The sequence below is a fragment of the Anguilla rostrata genome, chromosome 13 (genome assembly GCF_018555375.3).
Source record: "Anguilla rostrata isolate EN2019 chromosome 13, ASM1855537v3, whole genome shotgun sequence".
Lineage (NCBI taxonomy): Eukaryota > Metazoa > Chordata > Actinopteri > Anguilliformes > Anguillidae > Anguilla > Anguilla rostrata.
This window is the reverse complement of record NC_057945.1, coordinates 31,364,121-31,387,055: the sequence shown is the minus strand read 5'-3', so window position 1 is coordinate 31,387,055 and position 22,935 is coordinate 31,364,121. Positions and strand designations below refer to the sequence as shown.

At 46.7% G+C, this 22,935-nt stretch overlaps 1 protein-coding gene across 4 annotated transcripts in view; it reads left to right on the top strand.

Annotated features, from left to right (window-relative positions):
- The window catches only part of pik3cd (phosphatidylinositol-4,5-bisphosphate 3-kinase, catalytic subunit delta), a 40,289-nt gene that overhangs the window by 14,111 nt on the left and 3,243 nt on the right, over window positions 1-22,935 (top strand). For 2 of the 4 annotated variants that reach the window (XM_064304330.1, XM_064304328.1), the window contains exons 2-20: window positions 2,588-2,759; window positions 4,512-4,740; window positions 5,104-5,336; window positions 5,781-5,960; window positions 6,731-6,886; window positions 7,754-7,843; window positions 9,318-9,539; window positions 12,457-12,553; window positions 13,686-13,816; window positions 14,709-14,759; window positions 15,526-15,693; window positions 16,372-16,493; window positions 16,725-16,868; window positions 17,429-17,528; window positions 18,397-18,581; window positions 20,059-20,168; window positions 20,413-20,491; window positions 20,882-21,049; window positions 22,411-22,534. In XM_064304330.1, the coding sequence (XP_064160400.1) occupies window positions 2,622-2,759; window positions 4,512-4,740; window positions 5,104-5,336; window positions 5,781-5,960; window positions 6,731-6,886; window positions 7,754-7,843; window positions 9,318-9,539; window positions 12,457-12,553; window positions 13,686-13,816; window positions 14,709-14,759; window positions 15,526-15,693; window positions 16,372-16,493; window positions 16,725-16,868; window positions 17,429-17,528; window positions 18,397-18,581; window positions 20,059-20,168; window positions 20,413-20,491; window positions 20,882-21,049; window positions 22,411-22,534 (2,727 nt within the window). In that variant the 5' untranslated portion in view covers window positions 2,588-2,621. The remainder of the gene's footprint in view (window positions 1-2,587; window positions 2,760-4,511; window positions 4,741-5,103; window positions 5,337-5,780; window positions 5,961-6,730; window positions 6,887-7,753; window positions 7,844-9,317; window positions 9,540-12,456; window positions 12,554-13,685; window positions 13,817-14,708; window positions 14,760-15,525; window positions 15,694-16,371; window positions 16,494-16,724; window positions 16,869-17,428; window positions 17,529-18,396; window positions 18,582-20,058; window positions 20,169-20,412; window positions 20,492-20,881; window positions 21,050-22,410; window positions 22,535-22,935) is intronic. The other 2 variants (XM_064304331.1, XM_064304329.1) reach the window with 1 other exon arrangement.

Here is a 22,935-nt window from a genome sequence, read left to right as displayed (position 1 = left end):
GCACGGCTGAAGAGGATGTAGCCTCCTGCAGGGCTGCCCAACCCTGCTCCCGGAGATCCTCCGTCCTGTGGGTTTTCACTCCGGCCCTAACAAAGCACACCTTACTCAAGGAGATCTTGTTGAGCTGCTAATTGGTGGAGTCGGGTCTCCCACATTAGGCTTTGAGTGAAAATCTGCAGGACTGTTGATCTCCAGGAGCTGGGTTTGGCAGCCCTAGCCTGCCGCGTCTTGGGAGTTATGTGTGCAAGGTATGCTGGATATGTTGGGAAGCTGCAGCTAGCAGAGACAAATAAGTGGCTCTTTAAGGGAAATTCAAAGTTCACACGATGGTGCTAATCGGCAAACCCAGATTTGAAAGAACATAGGAGTGCTCAGTTTTATCATTTTTTTAGGCCTAGTTTTTGTGTTTTCCGTTCTCTGCATAGCCGATCCCTTTGAAAGTAGTCATGCGCAGACCCACACTCTATCTATAAATTTGTAATCCCTAATTCTGATGTTTTTTCAATTATGGTCTTTGTTTTTTTTGTTTGTTTGTTTGGGAATATGACGATGTTTATGCCCACTTGTCATTCGCCAGCGCTTTAATCTGATAGGTTGATGAGAGATCTGTTCACTTGTTGTCTGCAGCAAAAATGTTTCAATTGTCAGAAGACATTCGCCCCTGGATTTCAGCCTTCAAGCTGAATTACAAGCAGTTAAAATTAGTTGTTTTAGGAGCCACATGATTAGTTTCCCTCAGAACTGAGGTTAATGGAGAGCACTTCCATGCCCTGAAGGGCAGTTCTGCCTCTTCCATTTTCAAGAGATGCTTTTCCCTGTCACTGATTTATAGCCAGGGCCCCATATTATTAAAGAGAAAGGAGTTGTGGGTGTAAATGGTCTTTTTTATTATAGGCAGGATAAGGTAACCTCAAATTAGTTCTATAAGGAAATATAAACAATAGATTTTTACAGCAGACTGATAGAGCATTTGCTGTAAAATTTGTGAATCAGACCTTTGTAGGTTGATATTGTGTGTGTGTTTTTTTGGGTGTGTGTATATGGTGTGTCCAGCGGATTGCTTTAATTGGGATTAATTTTCAAGCACTGCATTGACTTTAATGTGAGTCTTAATTTCAAGTCCCAGTTAGTACTCGTTAAATGATTATGGAAGTGAACCCTGGTTTTGGGGGACTGTCCTGGCTCGACTGTAATGGGTTGAGCATCGTCAGGTCTCAAGGCTCATGTTTCTTTACCACGCTGCATTAGACGAATGTCCCCTCTTCGCTATTGGTTTGCCACTCCGTACGTGATACAGGTTTGGTTGACTCTGGTGTAAGCTTTCCTTATTGGTTTACTAGCACATCTTTGGGAATAGGCAACTAAAACTACTCAATGGCTGTTGATCGCTTCACGTCTCTTAGTTCTTAAACTGTGCTTTTGCTGTACTTCAGGCAGCTGTGGACAGCGAATATCTCATTCATGCTGAGTCTGTCTTCTTGTGAACTGCAAAAACTCCCTGGCCCTCCTTTTACTGAGTTCCTGTGAACAGAGTAGAAGCCACACTCATTTTGATTAAACACATTTATGAACCATATTTAAATTCTTTTAAAATAGCTGTGCCCCTGTTGGTGATTTAGAATACAGTCCTTCAGTTCATTACACAGGAGAAGTTTACAGATTTATGCCCTGCGTCTTTTAAGAGATCACCATGACCCGTGGGTTAGTATATGAACCTGCTGGTGGGTTTCTTCCCTGGTTGAATTGAAATTGACAAACAATACCATAAAATTTGATCCAATGGATCACACGTAAGAGGAAAAATCTTGGAAACGGCAGGAGCCAGTATAGAGGTCACCATGGGCTGCTATTCTCGGACCATCTGCACGTCTGTGATGGCAGTGTGAGTGAATTAAGCTAATTCGAGCAGTATCACACTTTCTCAGCAGAGAAGGGGCAGTTCTGGTTACCTCATGGTAATGGGATGACCACTATAGCCGTCCACTCCCTCCGCCTCCCACAGAAGTGTTTAATTAACCAGGAATGTTCTGGAACCAGGCCATTGGTGTTATTGGAATAGCGTCCACTCCCTGCACGTCGACTGTGGAATTTCACCCAAACATGGAAACGTGGGCTGGGTGCCCCACTGCTTATCTCTTCTCCCACAAGCAGATCATGTTTTTCCACAGACTGAGGCTTCAGGTCAGAGGTGTTAGGACATGTCCCAAATTTCACCTGGATTCCCGCACACGCCCTACCCATCTCCCTCTTATGATCGAACACGCCGTTTCCCACAAGTGTGCTGTTGGCAGTCAAGCATTAACAGCTGTGTGTGAAGAAATCCCCCACCTTCACTACATAACATGAATATTTTTGCTTTGACACAATATGATATTACCATGCTGTGTGAGTTTGGATGCAAGACAGTCTGGTTTCCTTTACACATTTCCATTGGGTGAATGTTAAGAAAGGTCTCTCCTTCGATTCTGGAAAAAAAGTGTGTTGAAATGCATTGTCTTTTTTCTTTGTATAAGGAGAATCCACATACATGGAAATAGACCTTTCACAAAAAAATGCAAATGATTCTTCTGTCTGCCTGTTTGTCCAGCAGCTGACCTGGTTGTAGATGAGTGGCAGTCACTATGCCGCCGGGGGTCCACAGCATGCTGGATATCTGGGAGGACGAGAGCCAGCAGATCCAGGTGGACTTCCTGCTGCCCACGGGGATCTACCTGTCCCTCCCCGTGTCACGCAATGACACCATCGGCTCCATCAAAAAGGTGATGAAGACCTTTCTCTTGAGTGGCAGATCCCAGCTAACAGTTGACAGAGGCTCTCACCACGGTTGATCCTATAGCTGACTTTACAGGTTTGGGCCTGGGCCATGTTATAGGCCCACTATTACTGGATTTGGACTGGGAGTCTGTCCACTAGCTGGGCACTGGCAGAGTGGCTTTAGGTTGGTCAGGGCTGCTCAGCTATTGCTGTATAAGCTCCTGCCAGTGATATAGTTGGGTTTGATGCACCTCTCCTCTAGTCAGTGCTAGCTCTCCTGCAGTTCTGTGTTGCCCGTAGTATGGCAAACCGTCACCGGCCCCCAGTTGAGGGCACTGAAGGAGGGGGCCTGCCCCAGCTTCGGTGCTCCTTGCGCAGGTAAAGGGAGGTACAGCAGTGAGCGGAGGTGCAGTTGCCATTTCCAAAGTGGGAGGGGAAAAGAGTGAGAAGTAGCGTGTCAGCTGAGCATTGCAGGTGAAGCTTGTGCGGTGGCGGCCTGGAGGAAGTGTGTTGGGGGGGGGGGGCGAGGAGGGAAATGGGTGGTGTGTTTGGGGGGGGGGGGGAGGAGGGAAATGGGTGGTGTGTGGGTGGGGAGTGGGTGGTAGCAGGCTGCATTTGATGTCTGTTTGATGGCTGAATGGAGTGTGTAGCTGCAGAGAGGGGGGAGGAGGGGGGTGGTTCGTGGGGGGGAAATGTTATTGAATTGACATTGCTTTCCCAGACTGCATTTCCTGATGGGCTTAATGCGAGTGGTTCTTTGTTTGTTCGGCTTGATCAGGCAAATAATAACAGGATAAAAATAGTCTCTGAGTGACATGTTGCGCAGAGTGCTGGCATCGCTGCAGGACAGATTCTGTCTTTGATACCCACCGCCCTGCCTTCACCATCATCTAATTTCAGTCTAATCAGACAGGAAGTGGTGTCATGTGCTTCCTTTTCTGATAAATTATGAATCAGCCTGCTGCTGCTGCTCTTAAGTTCTGTTGTTGTTCTTCGCTGTGGATAGTTTATTTGACTGTTTGACACTACCATGATTCAGCATCGCACTATTGGAACACGCATGTTATTCTGCCTGTGTGCTGAAAAATTATTCAAATCAAAGAATTTTGTTGCAGTTAATCATGCAGCAGCATTCTTCTTTTTGCCACTTTTGTAGCAACAAGAAATAGGCCCTGAGAAAACTGCACAGAGTTGTTTTAAATGTAGGAACTATTGGTGTCATTTAAGGAGGAAGTGTGTAGAAACGCATAGTTGCGTACACACCACACCTTACATATTGGGGAACCATTTGGAGAGTTGTGTGGTTTGTGTAAGTGTAACTGCAGTACACCACAGCACAACAATTTTACAGAAGTCATTGTATGTGGCTGTTGTTTTGTTATGCACTTACTGGAAAGGAACAGTATTGTACAGTAGTATACAGTATAGTTTCTTACGTGATCTGTAGCTTACACTTCAATGTAGCACGATCAAAGTATTTTTTCTCAGTGCTGCACAGTCACCATCATTCATCCATGAGTAATGACTAATATGATGAGATAATAAATAATATGAACTGTCCACGTGGTTTGCAGATCATTATACTGGGGAATCTGTACAGCAGTGATGAGGCAGGCCTCGAGGCATGCAGTGTAGTGGGGACTGGGGCGGTGGTCGTTTTAAAGGGATATGAAAGAGCGTTGTGAATGACCGTTTCCCTCCTCCGCACGCCTTCCCGTTAAACCCTTGTTTCCTTCGCCGGGCTCTCTGCGGCTCAGATGTTATGGCGGAGCGCGAAGAGCGAGCCTCTCTTCGGCATGTTGAGCGACCCGGACGCCTACGTGTTCACCTGCATCAACGAGACGGCGGAGCAGGAGGAGCTGGAGGACGAGCTGCGGCGCCTGTGCGACGTGCGGCCCTTCCTGTCCATCCTGCGGCTGGTGGCCCGCGAGGGCGACCGCGTGGAGAAGCTCATCAACTCTCAGATCAGCCTGCTCATCGGCAAAGGTCTGCTCCTCACCCACCCCGCGTTCTTAAGAACACACGAAGCACTGCTCAGTGAAGATCTGCCCACCCAAAAGCTGTTCACCCAAAGAGCTGCTCACCCAAAGAGCTGCTCATCCAAGAGCTGCTCACCCAAGAGTCCCAAAACCTTATTAGTATCTGTGGTCTTTTTAATCCAGTTTCAATTTTATTCCTCTGTGAATATCAATTTTTCTTTGTAGCAGACTAGATGTTGCCCTTAGCTGCTTTATATTATGAAGTGTAACCTTGTATGCGCTGTTGCTATGGCTGCAGTGTCGGCTGTTCCAGTTGCTTTAAGTGGAGGTGCCATTGTTCTCATAGCTGCCACGTTTCTGCTTTCACCAGGCCTGCACGAGTTTGACTCCCTGAAGAACCACGAAGTGAACGAGTTCCGCTCCAAGATGCGGGGCTTCTGTGAGGAGCTGGCGCTGGACCGCCAGCGCCTGCCCTGGCAGCAGTGGGTGGAGTACAGCTTCCCCTGCGACCTGGAGCCCTGCGTCCTACTGCCCCAGGCCGGGAGCCTGAAGGCCCGCAGCACCAAGAAGATCATCGTCAACGTCAAGTTCGAAGGAAGCGACGTGAGTCCCCTGCTCTGCTTCCGCCGCCCGTTTGGGCCGCTTGAGCGCTGGTTTGAAACCGAACTGAAACTTTCACGACAGAACGTTGTTTCTCTTTTAGAACCCAACTAAAACTTTCACTACCAAACCTTTTTTCTTATTTAAAACCCAAACAAAACTTTCACTACAGAACCTTTTTTCTTATTTAAAACCCAAACAAAACGTTCACTACAGGACCTTATTTCTCATTTAAAACCCAAACAAAACGTTCACTACAGGACCTTATTTCTCATTTAAAACCCAAACAAAACTTTCACTACAGGACCTTATTTCTCATTTAAAACCCAACTAAAACGTTCACTACAGAACCTTGGTTTAAGCCTGTTTCTGCCTGTACTTATGGAGCAAAGCTTGGTTAACACTGTATCTGTCCTGTCGTGTGTTTATTCTGAATGGCCTCGTTAGGAAAGCTTCATGCTTCAGCTGGAGCCTCAGGATCTCCCCATGTCTCTGAAGCGGAGCGCACTGAAGAAGAAGGCCACTGTTTTTCGGCCCATGAAGCAGGAGAAGCCCGAGGACTACACCCTGCAGGTCAACAGCAGGTGGGAGTTTATCTACGGGAAGTACCCCCTGTGCCAGTTCAAAGTGAGTAACCCAGGACCCGCACTCAGACCTTCTGCGTGTGTGTGTGTGTGTGTGTGTGTGTGTGTGTGTGTGTGTCGTGTGCGTGTGCATGTCTGTACTTGTGTGTGCGTGCGTGCATGTGTGTGTGTGTGTGTGTGTGTGTGTGTGTGTGTGTGTGTAAATGTGCATGTGCATGCATGCGCATGCATGTGTTTGTGTGTGTGTCTGTGTGTGTGTGTGTGTGTGTGTGTGTGTAAATGTGCATGTGCATGCATGTGCATGCATGTGTTTGTGTGTGTCTGTGTGTGTGTGTGTAAATGTGCATGTGCATGCATGTGTTTGTGTGTGTGTCTGTGTGTGTGTGTGTAAATGTGCATGTGCATGCATGTGTTTGTGTGTGTGTCTATGTGTGTTTGTGTGTGTGTCTATGTGTGTGCGTGTGTGTGTCTGTGCTCTACCAGCTCAGTTCACTGTGGCAGCTCGTGTCAGCCAGTCGAGACGTTGTTGCTGATACTGAAACAGCAGTACCTGCAGTGATGAGTCATATAGCTACCAGCTCGGGGAAGTGATGCAACCTCATTGGTTGGCCCATTTAGTCTCTTGTGCTGCACAGCATTTACTTTTGCATTTTAAGTCTTACTTTTATAACAAAAATGTTTCAGTGAAAGGAGTTTATTGGAATAACTTGGAGTGCCCTGCAGTAAAGATAATTGCTTACTCTGTGACTAAGAGCTGAATTCTGAAAGGTAAATTTATCTTATTAATGTGTCTCCGCTCTCTTTCCCTCTCAGTACATTTTCACCTGCATACACAATGGCCTGACCCCACACCTGACCATGGTGCACTACTCCACTATGGCTAAATACCAGGACGAGCAGGGCGGCCTGAACAACCAACTCTCCAAAGTCCGGTCCTCGTCCAAACCCCCTCCACTGCCCCTCAAAAAGGTGAGGGGGCTGCTCCCGCCTGCTCACCCGAGATCTTTCATTAAAAATTAATTGCCCTCTCTGGTTTTTTCCGCTCGCTCAAAGTTCAACCGGCGTTCCGGACTTTGAAATAGCCCGGACATACTTGACGGAGTAACCCGTCGATCCGTCCGGCGGAACGCGCCGCGCGCTAGCTTACTCATTTACGAGCTCCTGTCGCCACTGGGGAGAGGGTTTTGGGTCAAACCGCACGCTTTCTTTGGCCCTTTCTCGGTTTCTCTCCCGAGAAACGGCCCTGCGTAGCGTGCAGGGGCCGTTAATGGCTGTCCTCACGAGGAATGTCACGCGCGGTGCGGCAGCGGGACGCCACAGCAGATGGCACCGAAGGGCCGCCCACAGGCACTGCGGCTGGCGTTGCGCACTGAGGCATCATGGGAAAATAACTGTAGAAATTTCACTTCTAGCGGAACGCTGATATGATTAATTGTGAGTTTGAAGGCGAGGTAACTGCTTAACCTGTTTCTCTTCAGTTTGTCCAATGCAACTGCAATGAACCCCAAGGGTGTGTGTTTTATAGCTAGATGAAGTGAAGCTCTTGATTGTCATGCCATTAAGGAAGAACTGAGAAGCCAGCCCCCTGTCTTACTGTAAAAGCCTCTCTTGTTTGCCAGTTTACACAGTTCCTCATTTCGTTAGCAAAGCTGAAGGGTGCCAAAATCTTATCTTACCCTCTGGTTTAATCTTGCGTTAACGGGTTGACAGTTTTAAGTGTTTGTCAAAGACAAAAACAAGCCTGGTTTTGGTGCGATTGAAGTTATGTGTAAATATGCACATGAGGTAAACACATGGGAAAATGTCATTGATAGTCCACCCTTGTTTTCTGAACAGCAAACCACGTCCTCGCTCTGGTCAATCCAGGAGCCGTTCTGCATCCACCTGGTGCAAGGCAGCAGGGTGAACGCGGACGAAGGGATGAAGGTTGGTGGTTTCGCTCTCTTCTGTAAAAAGCTTCAGGCTGTTTACTGATACCTTGCCTTCAGCAGAAAGGTGGGGGAGGAGGTGCACGCTTCACCATGGTCTGGTCATGTGACCCCGGCCACATATTTCCCATAATTCATCAGAAGCGGTTTGTTGAAACTTTTCAAAACAGGAAGTGGGGAGAGACTAGCCTTAGCGCCTCCCCGCGAAGGCCATGATTCTTAGAAAAGGGCAGAATTTTTGTCACTAGTTCTTCGTATCACTCTAACCCCTTTTCTGCGGTTAGTTTTTTTTTCACATTTTTTTGACAGATAAAAAAAGGGGGAGGGGAAAGAGAAGAGGAAAATGTGAAGGGCGGAAGCCGGGGAGGTGTATGCATGCTCATGTGTGCAAAAACTGTAGTAAGCTACTGAAGATGTATAATGGAAGTTTTAGGAAAATGATTGCGCGCTCCCCTGTCGTAGTAAAGCACACAATCTGGATCTGGGTCTGTGAAAAATGTGCAGAAATGAAATCTACACACATGAACAAAATGGAGAAATTAATTAATTTAAATGTGTCCAGTACTAGCATACCTACTGATCGCGCCACTGCAAAATACAGCTTACGTTTTTTTTACTTGTTACGTAAAGCCCTTCTCTATGCTGCTCGTAAGATCTAGCGTAGTTATCTTAATCTGCCTGTTTTTTTTACTCTTATAATGGTGGGGTGTAGTGAAAGTGAGCTTCCTGCACGAGACCACTTTTGTTTGGCACAGAGGAGGATTCTCTGCACGTTTAGCCCTCTCAGGTTTGGTGCTGACTCCGGTGGGCGCCCCCAGCCATGTTCCACGGGGCCTCTGCCATTTTCTGCACTGGAATTCCGTTGCAGCCCCCTCTGACTGCGACACCGCAGGCCCACGCAGGCCACCTTCCGCTGACTTTGAGGGGGAAATGTTTTTCAACGTTCAGGGCCTTACGGTCACAGAGATCTGAATCAGTTCGCAGAAGCGGATGGCGTGATCGGAGGGGCGGCGTGTTGATGAACGCACAGCCACGTGGGAACAGTGAGCTCTTCTGTCCTGTGTAGACCACAGCCGACCGTCTCCCCTGGAGGCCTTCAAAGGCCAGTCAGCCCGTCTCACCGTACGCTCACACTGTAGCACTCTGCACTTCAGCAGCAGAGATCGCTGTAGGTGCTAATGCACGGATCAATGGGTTTCACCGGGCTCCGTTGTGTGCAAGCCAATTAACTTCTCGAGAACGTTTCCGGAGAGCCCTGCAGCAGATCGTTTAGTCACTGTGCTTTACAACATCCAGGCAGAAGCGTTCATTTCCTGTGTTGTGTTGTGTGAATGGGCACGGCGGAAAAAGAATGTCACGGCTTAGTGATGGTTGAAGGTGATGGAGGGCACTGCCCGCTTCTCGTCGGTTATTAATGGTGCGGCTGTTGGGGTGAGGCCTGCTGTGTGACGGTGGTTCTCTTTGCTCCCCAGTTGGTGGTCCAGGCTGGCCTCTTCCATGGCGGCGAGCTGCTCTGCAAAATGGTGACCAGCAACGAGGTTGCCGTGTGCTCGGAGCCGCGGTGGGACCAGAAGCTGGAGTTCGACATCAGCGTGGGAGACCTGCCGCGCATGACCAAGCTCTGCTTCGCGCTCTACGCCGTCATCGAGAAGAGCAAGAAGCCACGCTCAACCAAGAAGAAGAACAAGAAGGCTGTGAGTCCAAAAAAGAGCGGGAAAAAAATTTAGCTAACTGAGTGAGGGGTTCCCCGAAACACAATCTGTTATCATTTTATGCGCACGTTTTGTTGGAGATCATCGTAAAAATAGTCATTTAACTACCCTCCTCTTCAAATTGTCTTTGAAGAGTAGATTTTTTTGGAATGTTTTTCAAAATTCGAATTTAGTGTTCTAGGACATTGCTTTCAATTACCAGTAGGGATTGTTACAGAGTGTTCAGTTAAGAAGTTTCTAATCCCGTATATGTGATCTTGCACCTTAAAGGAGTACTATGGTGATTTTCACACTTTCTCGGTTTTATGTGCTATTTGCACAAGAGGCATTGAAGAAACACAATGAGTATAGTATTAAATATGTCCGTTCTGTATTTTTGGAGGAATATGCATTTTACATTTATCATCCTATTTTCAACCGGTTGAGAAAATTGTCAACTTGGTGCGTCACGAACACAGTAACCACTCCCCTATCCACGCCCCGTAAACCCATGGATAACTCGAGACCCATAGTTCAGACCAATGCAAATATTTGACTAACGTTAGGTTCACTTAAATTAGAGTGCCTTTTAAGGACTATTAGATAATTTCTGGTTGTATTCATTTAGCTAGCTAGCTAACGTTAGCTAGCTAGGTAGTTTGCTTTCATAAGGAAATGTTATTGATAACGTTAGCTAGCTAGTTTGCTTTTATGAGGATGTTATAGTTGTGCTTTTATCTTAACTTGGCTAGCTAGATAGCAAAAATTATAATTGGATATAAGTCAACGTCCTTACCTTAGTTATCTATCGATACTTGATATACTACTAAGCTAGCTAGCTTGTGAAAAGTCTCCCAAAAATAGCACGTACCATGGGGGTAGCTATGGTAACGGGGCACGATCTGTCAATCATAGCTAACTGACAGTTCTCATTACCACGCCCAGATGGTTCGGGTGAACTTTTATAGTGGGAAATTTAGGCTTAGAAAAATACGTTTTAAAGTACATTGAAATAGTTATAATAAATAAAAAGATTTATTTATATAATAAAAAGATTATGCACATTTGTTTTGTTGTTGCCTAAAGACAACTGGGAAGTGTCACGTTCAACCACCATGTTACTCCTTTAAAGGGTTATAGAAGTCCTGTGCATGACAGATTTATCGATTCTTCATAGATTTAACTGTAACATTACCTTGAATTCTGGAATGGACGTACGTTTGTCCATTTTAAATGATGGTTAGAGTATAAAGATGAGAAAGTACTCTCATTTAAGTTGGTTGGAAAGCAGAAGGAAGGCTGGGCATTTGTACTCTAGGCTGTACGGTCGAATTAAGAGGGTAAGCACAGAATATGTCAGCACAAGTTCTGTGATGCAGAGCATCAGCACATCATGTGCTTTATGAATGTTCTGTGTGGTGCACATATTGTCCCACAGCCTGATACACAAGCATAATTGTGTAAGCTGGTTAAAAGAGCATTCAGTGTCTGATCGGAAGCCCTGCCACAACCACCTGAGCTTTTGCATAACGCTTTAGTCCCAGCCCGAATCTCTGCGGCTTTCAGATATGTGTGAGTTTGTGTTTTTTGTTTGTGTCAGTCTCTCCCGGTGTCTCTCTCTCTCTCTCTCTCTCTCTCTCTCTCTCCTCTCCCTCTCCCTTTCTCTTTTGCTCTCTGTCTTTTGTTCTTTCTCTCTCCCTCTCACTCCTTTACTCTATCACTTCCACTCTCTCTCTCTCTCCACATTTGTGTTTGAGTGTTTGCTATGCCTATGAAACTGCCAGCTGAAGCTGTGGTCAAAAATGTTTGGTCAGATGTAAGCAAGCGCACCTGTTTCCCTTCCAACACCTGCAAACACATTTCCATAGAAGCAGTTACTGAGTGCGGAGGATTGTGGAATTTCTGAGCAACTTAAATAAAGTTAAACATTGATCCGCTTCGGGTGGCAGAGATGGGAAATGTCCGAAACGGGAGGGCAAGAGTTGAGCCGTCACAGGTTGTGTAACGAGACACTGGCCCGATCAGAAAACAGTCCGCTGCCCCCAATTAGCGTTGGAACGTGGCAGAAGGATCCTGGATGTGACAGAAATGGCGCCTCTTGATACCACAGATGCTGGTCTGTCGGCTTTCTGACTGGCTCCCTTTCCCCCATAATGTGTGCTGGCAGAGAAGTCTGGGTGAAGCCAGCGCAGAGGGACCAGCACTGCTCAAGCGGAGGGATGTTTTTCTGATTCGCTGGCTTGGTTTCGCTCTGCTAGCTCACAGCTGCTGCTTATAGTTGTCTGGAGTTCTTTTGCGCTCAACTTTTGTGTCTGCAACACCCGTGTGTCGACAGATCTCTTTTTTACTCATTTTCTCATCAACTGCATTTTATGTCACTTGATTCGCTGGAACATGATGCTCTTCCGTTTCTTTTTTTTTTTTTTTTGGTATTTTGCTGTCAAACGTATGACTTTGCACTTCCAAAAGACAAATTTGAAAAAATTCTTGCTATATGCTAGGCTGAGATTTTAGATCCCATCCGAATAAATTTTGAATGGCTTGCTGTATGATGAACTAAGTCTACAGATGTGTAGTCTACAGGTGAAACTGTTTAACGTGCAGATGTTGCACATTAAACACTTATGACTCATAGAGGTAGTAGTACATAGTAGTGATGCGAGCTGTTCAGGTTGTTGTTTTGAAAGTTAGTGCTTTGATTTTTTTTTTTTAAATCTCACTCCTATTCATTTCAGAAGCCCAATCTGAACCTAGTATGCGTCCGCACTCTAAACTGCCACGTCTTGTGAAGGAAGAACTATTTGGAAAAACACAGATAACTTTTTGAGTCACAGTGTGGACATGGAGTCATTTTTAAAGCTGCAGAGGAGGGTGGTGAGTGTTAAAAATGTGTGTACCTCTTTTGTGTTGGCCCCTGCAGGATTGCCCTTTATCATGGGTGAACACTATGGTGTTTGACTACAAGGACCAGCTGAAGACTGGCGAGTATTCCCTGTCCACTTGGCCATCGACTCCAGGTAGTTATCTTAGATTTTACTGTACAAACACAGAAGCATTGCTCCTTCTGCCTGAGACTCTACAGAATCATCTGGCGTTTTAAATTGGCTGCTTTTCTAAAAAATGTGCAAAACTTGACAGAACTAAAGCTGTCATTTGTGCATATAGCTACATATGTGTGTACTCAAGTGGGACATCATGCGTTCAAAGTACACACATACAGAGTACAGACAGTTTCCGTGCGTATGTGGTGAGTGTGTTTCTTGAACCTAGCACGAGCACATTTTCTTGGGCTGGCCAATTGAAGACTGTTTTAGTCCGGCAATCCCTTTCGTGTTTCAGTATACATTTATAATGACAAATTAATTCAGTCCTAGTTTTGGTGTCAACTGGGGGCTTCTGGTTATGTTGAAGGGGTATTTCAGATAATCTAGGATATACATTTATCATACATACATATCGAATTCTCCTGGTGAAAATTAGACAATGAGATGCAATGTTACTTATCTATAGTTGTGGTTTTTGATTAGTAACTGAGGTGTGGGGGCGGGATGTTGAAAGATGGGTATATTTTAACAAGAATGATGATGTGATAAGCGATGTTTAAGATTGCTTTCTTTCCAAGAGGGAAGTTATTATTATTATTATTATTATTATTATTACTATTATTATTAATAATAAACTTTATTTATATAGCACCTTTCATATCATAAAATGCAGCTCAAAGTGCTTTACAAGAGAAACAATAGAAATCAGTACCACAGGTATTAAGATAAGATAAAAATAGTAATAAAATAAATTGATAATGATAATAGCAGAAATGAAGTAAATAAAAAATAAAAATAAATAAATAATAAAGAAAACATAATAATAATACTAATAAAAATAAAATTAATAAAATAAAAGTAATAAAATAAATTTATAATGTTAAAAACAATCCTAAGATATAAAAAGCATAAAACAAGTATAAGAAATATAAGTTAATATGATCAGAAGAGGAAATGGAGGTGTTTGCACTGTGATTAACTACATACATATTGTTTGCACTGACTACACAGCTCAAGTGTACTGATCCGTAGTAGCAGTTTATAATGATATTAGGGAGCACGGTGAATCCTGTCAGGCATTTAGAGATCTCCGGTGTGTTTGCAGATGATAAAAGTGACCTGCTGAACCCTATGGGTACTGTGGAGATCAACCCCAACACCGACAGCACAGCCGGACTCCTCATCAGCTTTCCAAACATCAAACCCCATCCCATCTACTACCCTCCCCTTGACAAGGTAGATCAGGGTGCATGTAACAACGTGTGCACGCTAGTCCCATCACACCCGTCTCCTCATGCTAACCTTCCTGTGACTGTGTGGGTGAGCATGGGCCCGGGGTTACAGATATCTTATCTTGAAATTATCTCTATTTTCTGTTTTCAATTGTGTTAAATTCTGTCATTACTGCAGTAATATTTTTATTATGTCCTATTACACTATTCTTGTCTCTGTCCATCTCCCTGTCTACATAAATCAGTATATTTTAAGATAATTATTTATACATTTTTGTCTAATTTGTCTTTTGAAAATTGTAAAATCTTAAACATCTGGTGCTGTGATGCACTCAGTGGCAGCCTGTTTGAAAGAGTAACCGACAAAAAACTGTATGCACTGTAAGCAGAGCTTTTTTTATAAGGGCAGTGTTATAACTTTGAGCTGTAACCTATAAGCTAAGCATTATTTCTATGAGCTGAGCATATATTGTCTTCTTTTGTCATGGTTTCAAATTGGAAAAAATATGTTGGTCGGAGCAATGGAATCTGTGGTTCCATATGTAAAGGCTGTGGCCTGGTCGCCTGGGTATGTATGTCGAGCATGGGTGCAAACGGAGACCGCAATGACTGTTGAGAGGGCTGATATTGGGCTAATTTGGTGGATACTCGCTTCATGAGCAACTCTAAGGTGACCGTTGACCTCTGGTGGAAAGATATCATCAGCAATGGTTAACAGTAGGAGGGGGCACATCCTCTTTCTGTTGTTGTATAATCAGCACCACTGTGTAAATGCGTGTGTGTTTGTGTGCATTTTTACTGTTGAGCGATGGTGAGAGCTAATTTAGATATTTGATGTACAATTGTCTGTATGAGTGCAGCTGATTTTTAGTTAAATCACCTCTCTCTTTTGTCAGATACATGAAACTGGAATAAATGGAAGGAAGATTGTGGCCACTATGGAAGAGGTAAGAGATTTCATGATCACATCCCTGATACACAGTTTTTTTAATTTATTTAAAACATTTTTTTTTACACAATATCAGCACAATACGATGGCACTGTGCTATCTGATGTGGGCCATGCACATACAATGACACACATGTACTTGGTCATGTGAGAGACTTAACGTGTTATTAGAAAATCACAAATTTGGCCCAGCAAGAGTGTTTGACGTTGGGACAGCAAAGCTTTTAGATTTGTTCAGTGAGTTTCTGTCTAGATCTTCTAGCTCTTTTACCTTGTAGCACTTGTACATTGACCTGGAAGTTGTAGTTCTTTTATCATGTCTCTTGCAATCTGTTGTAATCGTGCCTCACTTCTAGCTTAAGGCTTAGCCATGGCTTTCCTGACTTAAGACGTAGCCATCGATGTACTGTGTGAACTCGACTTGATGTTCATGGCTTTGTATAGCTGCTACTTTATGATAGAATTGTACTTTATTTGGCCTGTGTTTGCTCCAATGACCTTTGGTATGTGCTGATTGTACACCACTTTGGATAAAAACATCATATATAATGCAATGTAATGTAATGAGTCAAAAAGCCTTATTCTATTTATCACTCATTTTTACTGGGATTAGCTGGTTGCAGAGTTCACTGGAAGCTCTACAGGTGGGTGTACAGGCCTCTTAGCAGTGGAAATGGGGATGTTAGCGTGCTAGCTAAGCCGTCCGTCTCCCTGCGGTGAGACGAGAAGGCCGCCGTTTCACAGAGAGTGCCGTCCTCTTTGCAGCACACGAAGCTGAGCGAGATCGTGGAGAACAAGAACTACACGGAGTTCTTCGAGGACGACAAGGAGGTGCTGTGGAAGCTTCGCTACGAGCTGCGGGACAAGTACCCCGAGAGCCTGTCCAAACTGCTCCTCATCACCAAGTGGAACAAGCACGAGGACGTGGCGCAGGTGGGGCCGTCTGCCGGGGGCCGCGGTTCCTGCCTCTGTCTTTGATTAGCGAGGCGGGGATTCTGTGCGCTGAGAGGCTCCTCCTTTCCTTCAGCACATAGGCTGTTTGCTGGGTGTGGCCACACGGTTTTCAAAGATCCACGTTCCTTAGTACTGTGCGTATAAAGTTACCGGATGTATGTCACACAGCTGTCAGGCGATAAGATTTCCTGTCCTATTAATTATGAATGACGGCGATCAATCGATGGCGCGCGTTCGTGCTCTCTCCTGTGTGCCGATGAAGCTTCAAGGCTTCATGATTTGGCAGGGGGTATTCTACCTCATAAGGGTGAGTTAAGGGTCTTTCATGTGCAGAGGATTTTTTTATCAGGAAAAATGGTAAAAATCTGCCTTGGCTCTCAGCATGGCTCCAGTGTGTAGCTGTTGTTCAGAGGGCGGACCCAAATTTACTGACGTGCCCGAGGAGGCCGTTTCTCTCGAGGCTTCTAGCTGGTGGCTGCACTGAAAATCACGCTCCCAGGGACGCTGCCTGAGACCAGGCTCGTAAAGGAGAGGAGAGGCTCTAGAGAAGCCCGCCTCCAAGCCTGCAGAGCGCAGAAGCAGCGGTTCGATCGCTGCGCTCGGTCCAGCATTAACGCGAGTCTTCAATGTCCTCCTGTGCGTTTCCCTCCTGCCCAGTTGGTGTCGCTGTTGCGCACGTGGCCCGACCTTCCTGCCCTTCATGCGCTGGAGCTGCTGGACTACAGCTTCCCGGACCGCAACGTCCGTTCCTTCACCATCAGATGTCTCAGAAAACTCCGGTAGGCCTTCAACTGCCGTTTAAGATGGACTGCTGTGCATATCCGGTCCTGCTCTGAAAGTTTTGAGTTCCCTCATATCTCACTTAAGCATCCTGCATTTATTCCCATACATTTTTCCTATAAAATGTCCTTCAGGAATTCTTGTGAAAGTCATTGGGGGATAGTCCCCCGGGGGGTCTGTTAAGCTCAGGGGTCAGTGTTGCTCATTTTTCTATTTTTTTTCCTCCACAGTGATAATGAACTGTTGCAGTACTTGCTGCAGCTGGTTCAAGTTCTGAAATATGAGCCATACTTGGACTGTGACTTGTCAAGGTTTCTTCTGGAAAGAGCCCTCTCCAACAAGAAGATTGGGCATTTCTTGTTTTGGCATCTCAGGTACGTTTTATTGTTACAGGGTTTACGCGGATCTGTTGTGTTAGATGCATTAGTAGGCTGGCTCGTCCTGCTTAGACAGTGAGTTGCAGTGAAGTGATGCTTCATGCGGGCCACTATGGAATCTGACTGGCCAGCAGCCCCATGGGTCTGCTCTTGATTAGCCGTAGCATTACCCAGCACTTTCAGCTGGAGGGTGGGTTTCTTCTAGTTTTACTGTGAAAGAGTGACGTCTCTAGAGGCCTGCCCTGCAGTCTGCCTGTGTAAGTGTACTCCCCCTATGCAAAGACTGCAGCTCAGCTGATGGACTGCAGTGTGGGAGGAAGTGGGATCTGGCAGCCCAGGCTTTAGAGGAGGGCAGTAGCTCGCTGCCAAAATTAACAGAGTATGTTGCAGCAATGGGTCAGGCCTTAGGGAATACAAGTGAGGACTTCAAATTTTGGGGGGAAGGGAAAAAAAAACATTTCTTGTAATTTTTTTGGAAATGGCTTCTGAGAGAGAAGAATGATTTTTCAGTCTGTTGCGTCAGCTGTTTAGGATCCTTGGTCTGTGTTTTCCTGCAGGTCAGAAATGCACGTGTCCTCTGTCAGCCTGCGCTTCGGCCTCATACTTGAAGCCTACTGCCGGGGAAGCAAAAATCACATGAAGATTTTAATGAAGCAGGTGAGGCACAGGAAGGGCCAATCAGGTGAGGCACAGGAAGGGCCAATCAAGTGAGGCACAAAAAGTGCCAATCAGGTGAGGCACAGAAAGGGCCAATCAGGTGAGGCACAGAAAGGGCCAATCAGGTGAAACACAGAAAGGGCCAATCAGGTGAAACACAGAAAGGGCCAATCAGGTGAGGCACAGAAAGGGCAAATCAGGTGAGGTACAGAAAAGGCCAAACAGTTGAGGCAAAAAAAGGGTCAATCAGGACTGTGCCATTTCCAAAACTGGCAAGAGAGATTACCAATTTACTTAATGGCTGAGAGTGCTCTGTTACTCAGAGAGTGGGCACAAGTTAGACATCAGCCATAGTTTGATGAAAGACTTCTTGCCGGACAGTCTCTTAATGGAAGTAATGTATTCTTTTTAGCTTAATGCATTGTTGCACTGCAGCCAAAATGCATTGGTACATTTACAACAATATAATAATGTATTTATATATTTATATATGTATATAAATATGATTGTATTATAAAATATCATTATTATTTTATTAAAAGCTGCTATAAAAGTACATTTGCTTATTGCCAGAGGCACAATATATTACGTTACATTAGGGGCATTTAGCAGATGCTCTTATCCAGAGTGACAGTACAGCTTTTGCATTTACGTCGTATCCATTTATACTGCTGGGTATGCACTAGAGCAATGCAGGTTAAGTACCTTGCTCCTGGATACAAAGGCAGTGTCTTACCTGGGAATGGAACAGGTTTACAAGGCCAGTAACCATTATACTACCCTGCCGCCTATAGACGCGTGGGCAGTGTAGGGGCCCTCCTGCACCCACCGACACGGCCCTGAAACTCGTTTGTCTCCCCTCCTCCAGAACGAGGCCCTGAACAAGATGAAGTCCCTGAACGACTTTGTGAAGTCGGGCTCCCAGAAGAGCTCCAGCTCCCGGGCGCAGATCACGGAGGACATGAAGCAGTGCATCAGGCAGGAGGCCTACCAGGAGGCGCTGTCCGAACTGCTGTCCCCCCTCAACCCCAGCCTCATCCTGTCCCAGATCTGGTGCGGGCCCGCTCTCCTCCTCCGCTGATTAAACCCTTCATCTGCAGCGCCAGTGTTCTGTGGCCTGCTGTGTGTTTATTTAAACATCCCCCACCACCCCCCACCCCCACCCCCCAAAGATGAACTGTATGAAACTCAAGCTCTTTCTGTGTCGATAATGACTCCCTAAGGAGTCGTGCACTCACGGTCAGGCAGGGAAATCAGTGATACCAACTGAGTTTTTTTAATGCTTAAGGTTGCCTGTGTGAATATTTGTCATGTATGATGTATCTATTTTCTTCGTTTTTGCTATTTAATAAGCATTCAAAATCTGAGCAAAATAATCTTGTTTGTGATCTTAAGTTAAAATATTCACTGTGTGAATATTTGAATATTCAGTCCTGCTCCGGCTCGCGGCTCTCCCCCGCCTCGTTCACAGTCCCACGCTTCCCCGGCACGCAGCCGATAGCACTTCAGCCTGGTCACGTAGGTCAAGTGCTGCTGATGCGCTAACTAACTGTGGCGATGCAGTTACACACAGACGCAGCGGCGCGGTACGCTGTTATCAGCATCTCCGCGCTTTTAAGCTGATTCAGCCTGCAGTTGGGTTTATTTGAGGATTTTGGCCAGCCACGCTGGGGCTCCTGGGAGGCGCCTCTTGTTTGTGTGTGTGTGTGTGTGTGTGTGTGTGTGTGATTTTGAAACTCGCTCGCGTGGAACCCGAGGTCAGGCACGGCATTCTGTGAGCCTGAGCGGATGATGCAGAATCGCGCTTTTCGCGGAATGCGGAACTGCTCTAGGTGTGAGATCAAACGCTCGGCTGCCCTGAAATTTCCTGTGGCCTTGCTCGTCTTGGTGGTGTGAATGTGCTATCTTTGGCTTTAAAGCGAAGGCGAGCGAGACGGCTTTATCTGCCAGCGACTCGCGAAACATGAAGAAATGCGGGCGTGTTTCACATCCATCTTGCTCTGTGTATTCTGTGCTGTGATGTTCAGATAGGCTGAGGAAAGAGTTTGCAGCACAGTGCAAATATACCATAAGAGACAACACTGTTTCAGTGTTGACCATGATGAGAGAGTGTATTTTACGGCTGGCACTTTTGGCAGAGAGTGGCTTCTCTCTAAGACTGAGACCTTCAGCCAAACTCAGCTGTACAGTCACAGGTGCTCTCAGACTGTATCAGGGGTTATACTTATATACTTATATAGTGCCTTTAAAACAAGGAATGTCTGCTGTCAACGTATTTTCAGGGTAGACTGATGAATATCAAAAGAATTAAGGTACTGTAAAATATTCAGAGAATTTTGCACTTAGTCGCATTAAACCTTGTGTGGCTGCACTGTCCACGGTTGCGTTGGCTCAGTTAGCATAGTACCTGTAGTGTGTGTTGAGTTGAGTATGTTGAATGAATTGCTGAGCTTCTCTCGTTTTACACTTGCCTTGTTTATCGGGTCTCTCTCGTCGCATCTGTGCTGAATTTCCCCTGTGTTTGGCTCAGTCCGGACAGGTGCAAGTACATGGACTCCAAGATGAAGCCGCTATGGCTGGTCTACAGGAACGACAAGGTGCAGGGGGACCCCGTGGGCATCATCTTCAAGAACGGAGACGGTGAGCGCCCCACCTCTGTGACCCCACCCCTACGCCCCACCGTGCCTCTGCAGCCATTGGCAGTAACTCTGCCGTTTTGCATCTTCCACAAGTTGATCATATAATCATATAATCAAATACAAATGAGCTCCAGGGAACAACGAAACCCAGAAACTAGAAGTGCTCTTGTGTGCGTAGTGTATTTAAATTTGATGTGCGTATTATCACTGTTTAACTTCACGCATGGCTTTCTGTCCTGACTCAGATCTTCGACAGGACATGTTGACGCTGCAGGTGATTCAGCTAATGGAGGTTCTGTGGAAGAAAGAGGGGCTGGACCTGAGGTATGTTTCCCGGGAGTTGTGATGTAATTTACAAAAAACCCGCTCAAACTGTGAACCCGAATGGGAACTTCGCGCCGCGCCCATTTCTCCTGAAGCATGTGGTGCTCTGCACCGTGACGTTGTGGGCGTGGCCGCTGCTCACAACCGTTCGGCCTAACCGAATTTCCCAGACTGAACCTCGGCGGTGTAACACCTGAATAAACTCCACCCCCCCACATTTGCCTCTCGGGGAGGTTTTTTATATTCACTGTGGGGGTTTGCCAGTGTGCTAAATGACTTTTTTGGCAGCTATCTCTTTAGTGAGCCTGAACGCTCCAGGCGTGGTGTGGGTGTGGCTCGTGGTTTGTGAGGGTGACTGTCTCCGTTTGATGAGAGTGTTGGTAATTGCAGGATGATCCCTTACGGCTGCCTTTCGACCGGGAACAAGACGGGCCTGATCGAGGTGGTGAAGAACTCTGACACCATCGCCAACATCCAGCGCAACAAGAGCAACAGCGCCGCCACCGCCGCCTTCAACAAGGACGCCCTGCTCAACTGGCTCAAGTCCAAGAACCCAGGGTGAGTGCCTGCGGCCACGCCCCCAGCCTGTGGCCACACCCCCAATCTGCAGTCATACTCCCACCATGAGGCCACGCCCCCAGCCTGTGGCCACACCCCCAATCTGCAGTCATACTCCCACCATGAGGCCACGCCCCCAGCCTGTGGCCACACCCCCAATCTGCAGTCATACTCCCAGCATGAGGCCACGCCCCCAGCCTGTGGCCACACCTCCAATCTGCAGTCGTGCTCCCAGGATGAGGCCACGCGCCTAATCTTGGGCCACACCTCCGATCTGTGGTCACGCTCCCAATATGAAGCCACACCCCCGATCTGAGGCCATGCCCCCAGTCTGTGACCACGCCCCCTATCTGCAGTCACGCCCCTCGATCCGCAGATGCTGCATCCATGCGAACATACTTCCCCCCCCTTCTCCATAGCAGGGGTACATCCATCCCTCCATCTGTAACCGCAGCCAGCGCATGAATCCGTCTGTATTTGTGTGAATTCCAGAGCACCAGAAGCCCGTTTTCTTCCAGACGCTCATGTGAACTGAAAGCGCGGACGGGAGCGGCTCCATAGTTCATTCTCACGAGTGCAGCAGAATATTATTCATAAGAGCATAAATCAGCCCTGGGCCATAAAAACGCTGAGTCAGCGTGTGTGTTCCTGCGCAGTGGAAATTGGCTGTGTGCGCTCTTTGTGTGTGACCTTTTTCTGCTGAGGAACACGCTGCTGTGCAGCTGGGGGGGGGCTCGGCTGTCGTTGGGCTTTGCGTCAGGCAGCACGGCCGAATCCTCAGGGGGGTAAATTGTTATAAATCTCGCCGCTCTCTGTGGTTATGTCGGCCGTTCCGGTTTCACACCCCCAGGAGCGAAATGCGGTAACCCCCCCTCCCTCCTCACAAGACCGCTTTTGTTACCATTGTGTGGGCGAGCAGTGACCCTTACTCCAGGCAGCGGCGTCCCGCTTGCGGGGGGGCGGGTGGGCTTGGCGGGCTCTGGGGCGCCGAGGCGGGTACAGCGTACACCCTGCCCCGCCCCGCCCCGCCTCGCGCGGGAAAGGTCACGCAGAGGTCTTGCTGCGGAACATCAGGCCTGTGATGCTCACTTCCTGTTTGGGCCCGCGATGGCCGACCGGGCTCGTGTGTCTGAGACCCCAGCCGCTCGATAGCGCTGGTGAGATTCAGCGCAGCAGGGAGCGTGCCCAGGTCCTGCAGCGGCCAGCAGTTCCATTCCACGCTGAATGTGACTGCTGTACGACAGTGGGGTGTTCGTGTACATGTACATGCACACACACACGTAATAAACTTGTGTCCTTTTCAGTCCTGAGAAAGGCAACAGGGTCTGACGTGTCCCCCTCTCACGCCCTTGTGCCTTCAGGGACAAACTGGACCAGGCCATTGAAGAATTCACTCTGTCCTGTGCTGGCTACTGTGTAGCTACTTACGTCCTGGGGATTGGAGATCGGCACAGTGACAACATCATGGTCAGGGAGAATGGCCAGGTGAGGGCGCTATTCTTCCCTCCAGGGGGAATTTTTTTTTTTTTTTTGGGCTTAGGCTTGGTTTTTATCAGTCTCTCTTTTTCCTGTTTTTTTGTAGAGCATCTTGGTGACAGTGTCTCTGTAAAAAGTGAAATTGAATAGATTTATGCAGATAAGTGTAATGCACTGCAATGTAAACAGATCTTTTGTGTTGCCATCTAGTACTTCCCTCCCCATTATGCAACAATAGATTTGTTTGACCTCCATTGTCAGTGATGATATTTCTCATGTATATGTCAACCACAGTGTAGATATGGCACCAGATAACAGTGCCACCTACTTGCTGCTTCACTGATGCAGTTACTTCAGTCACCACTAGAGGGCTGTATTTATATTTCATTTTCAGTTTCCTCCCTGTTTTG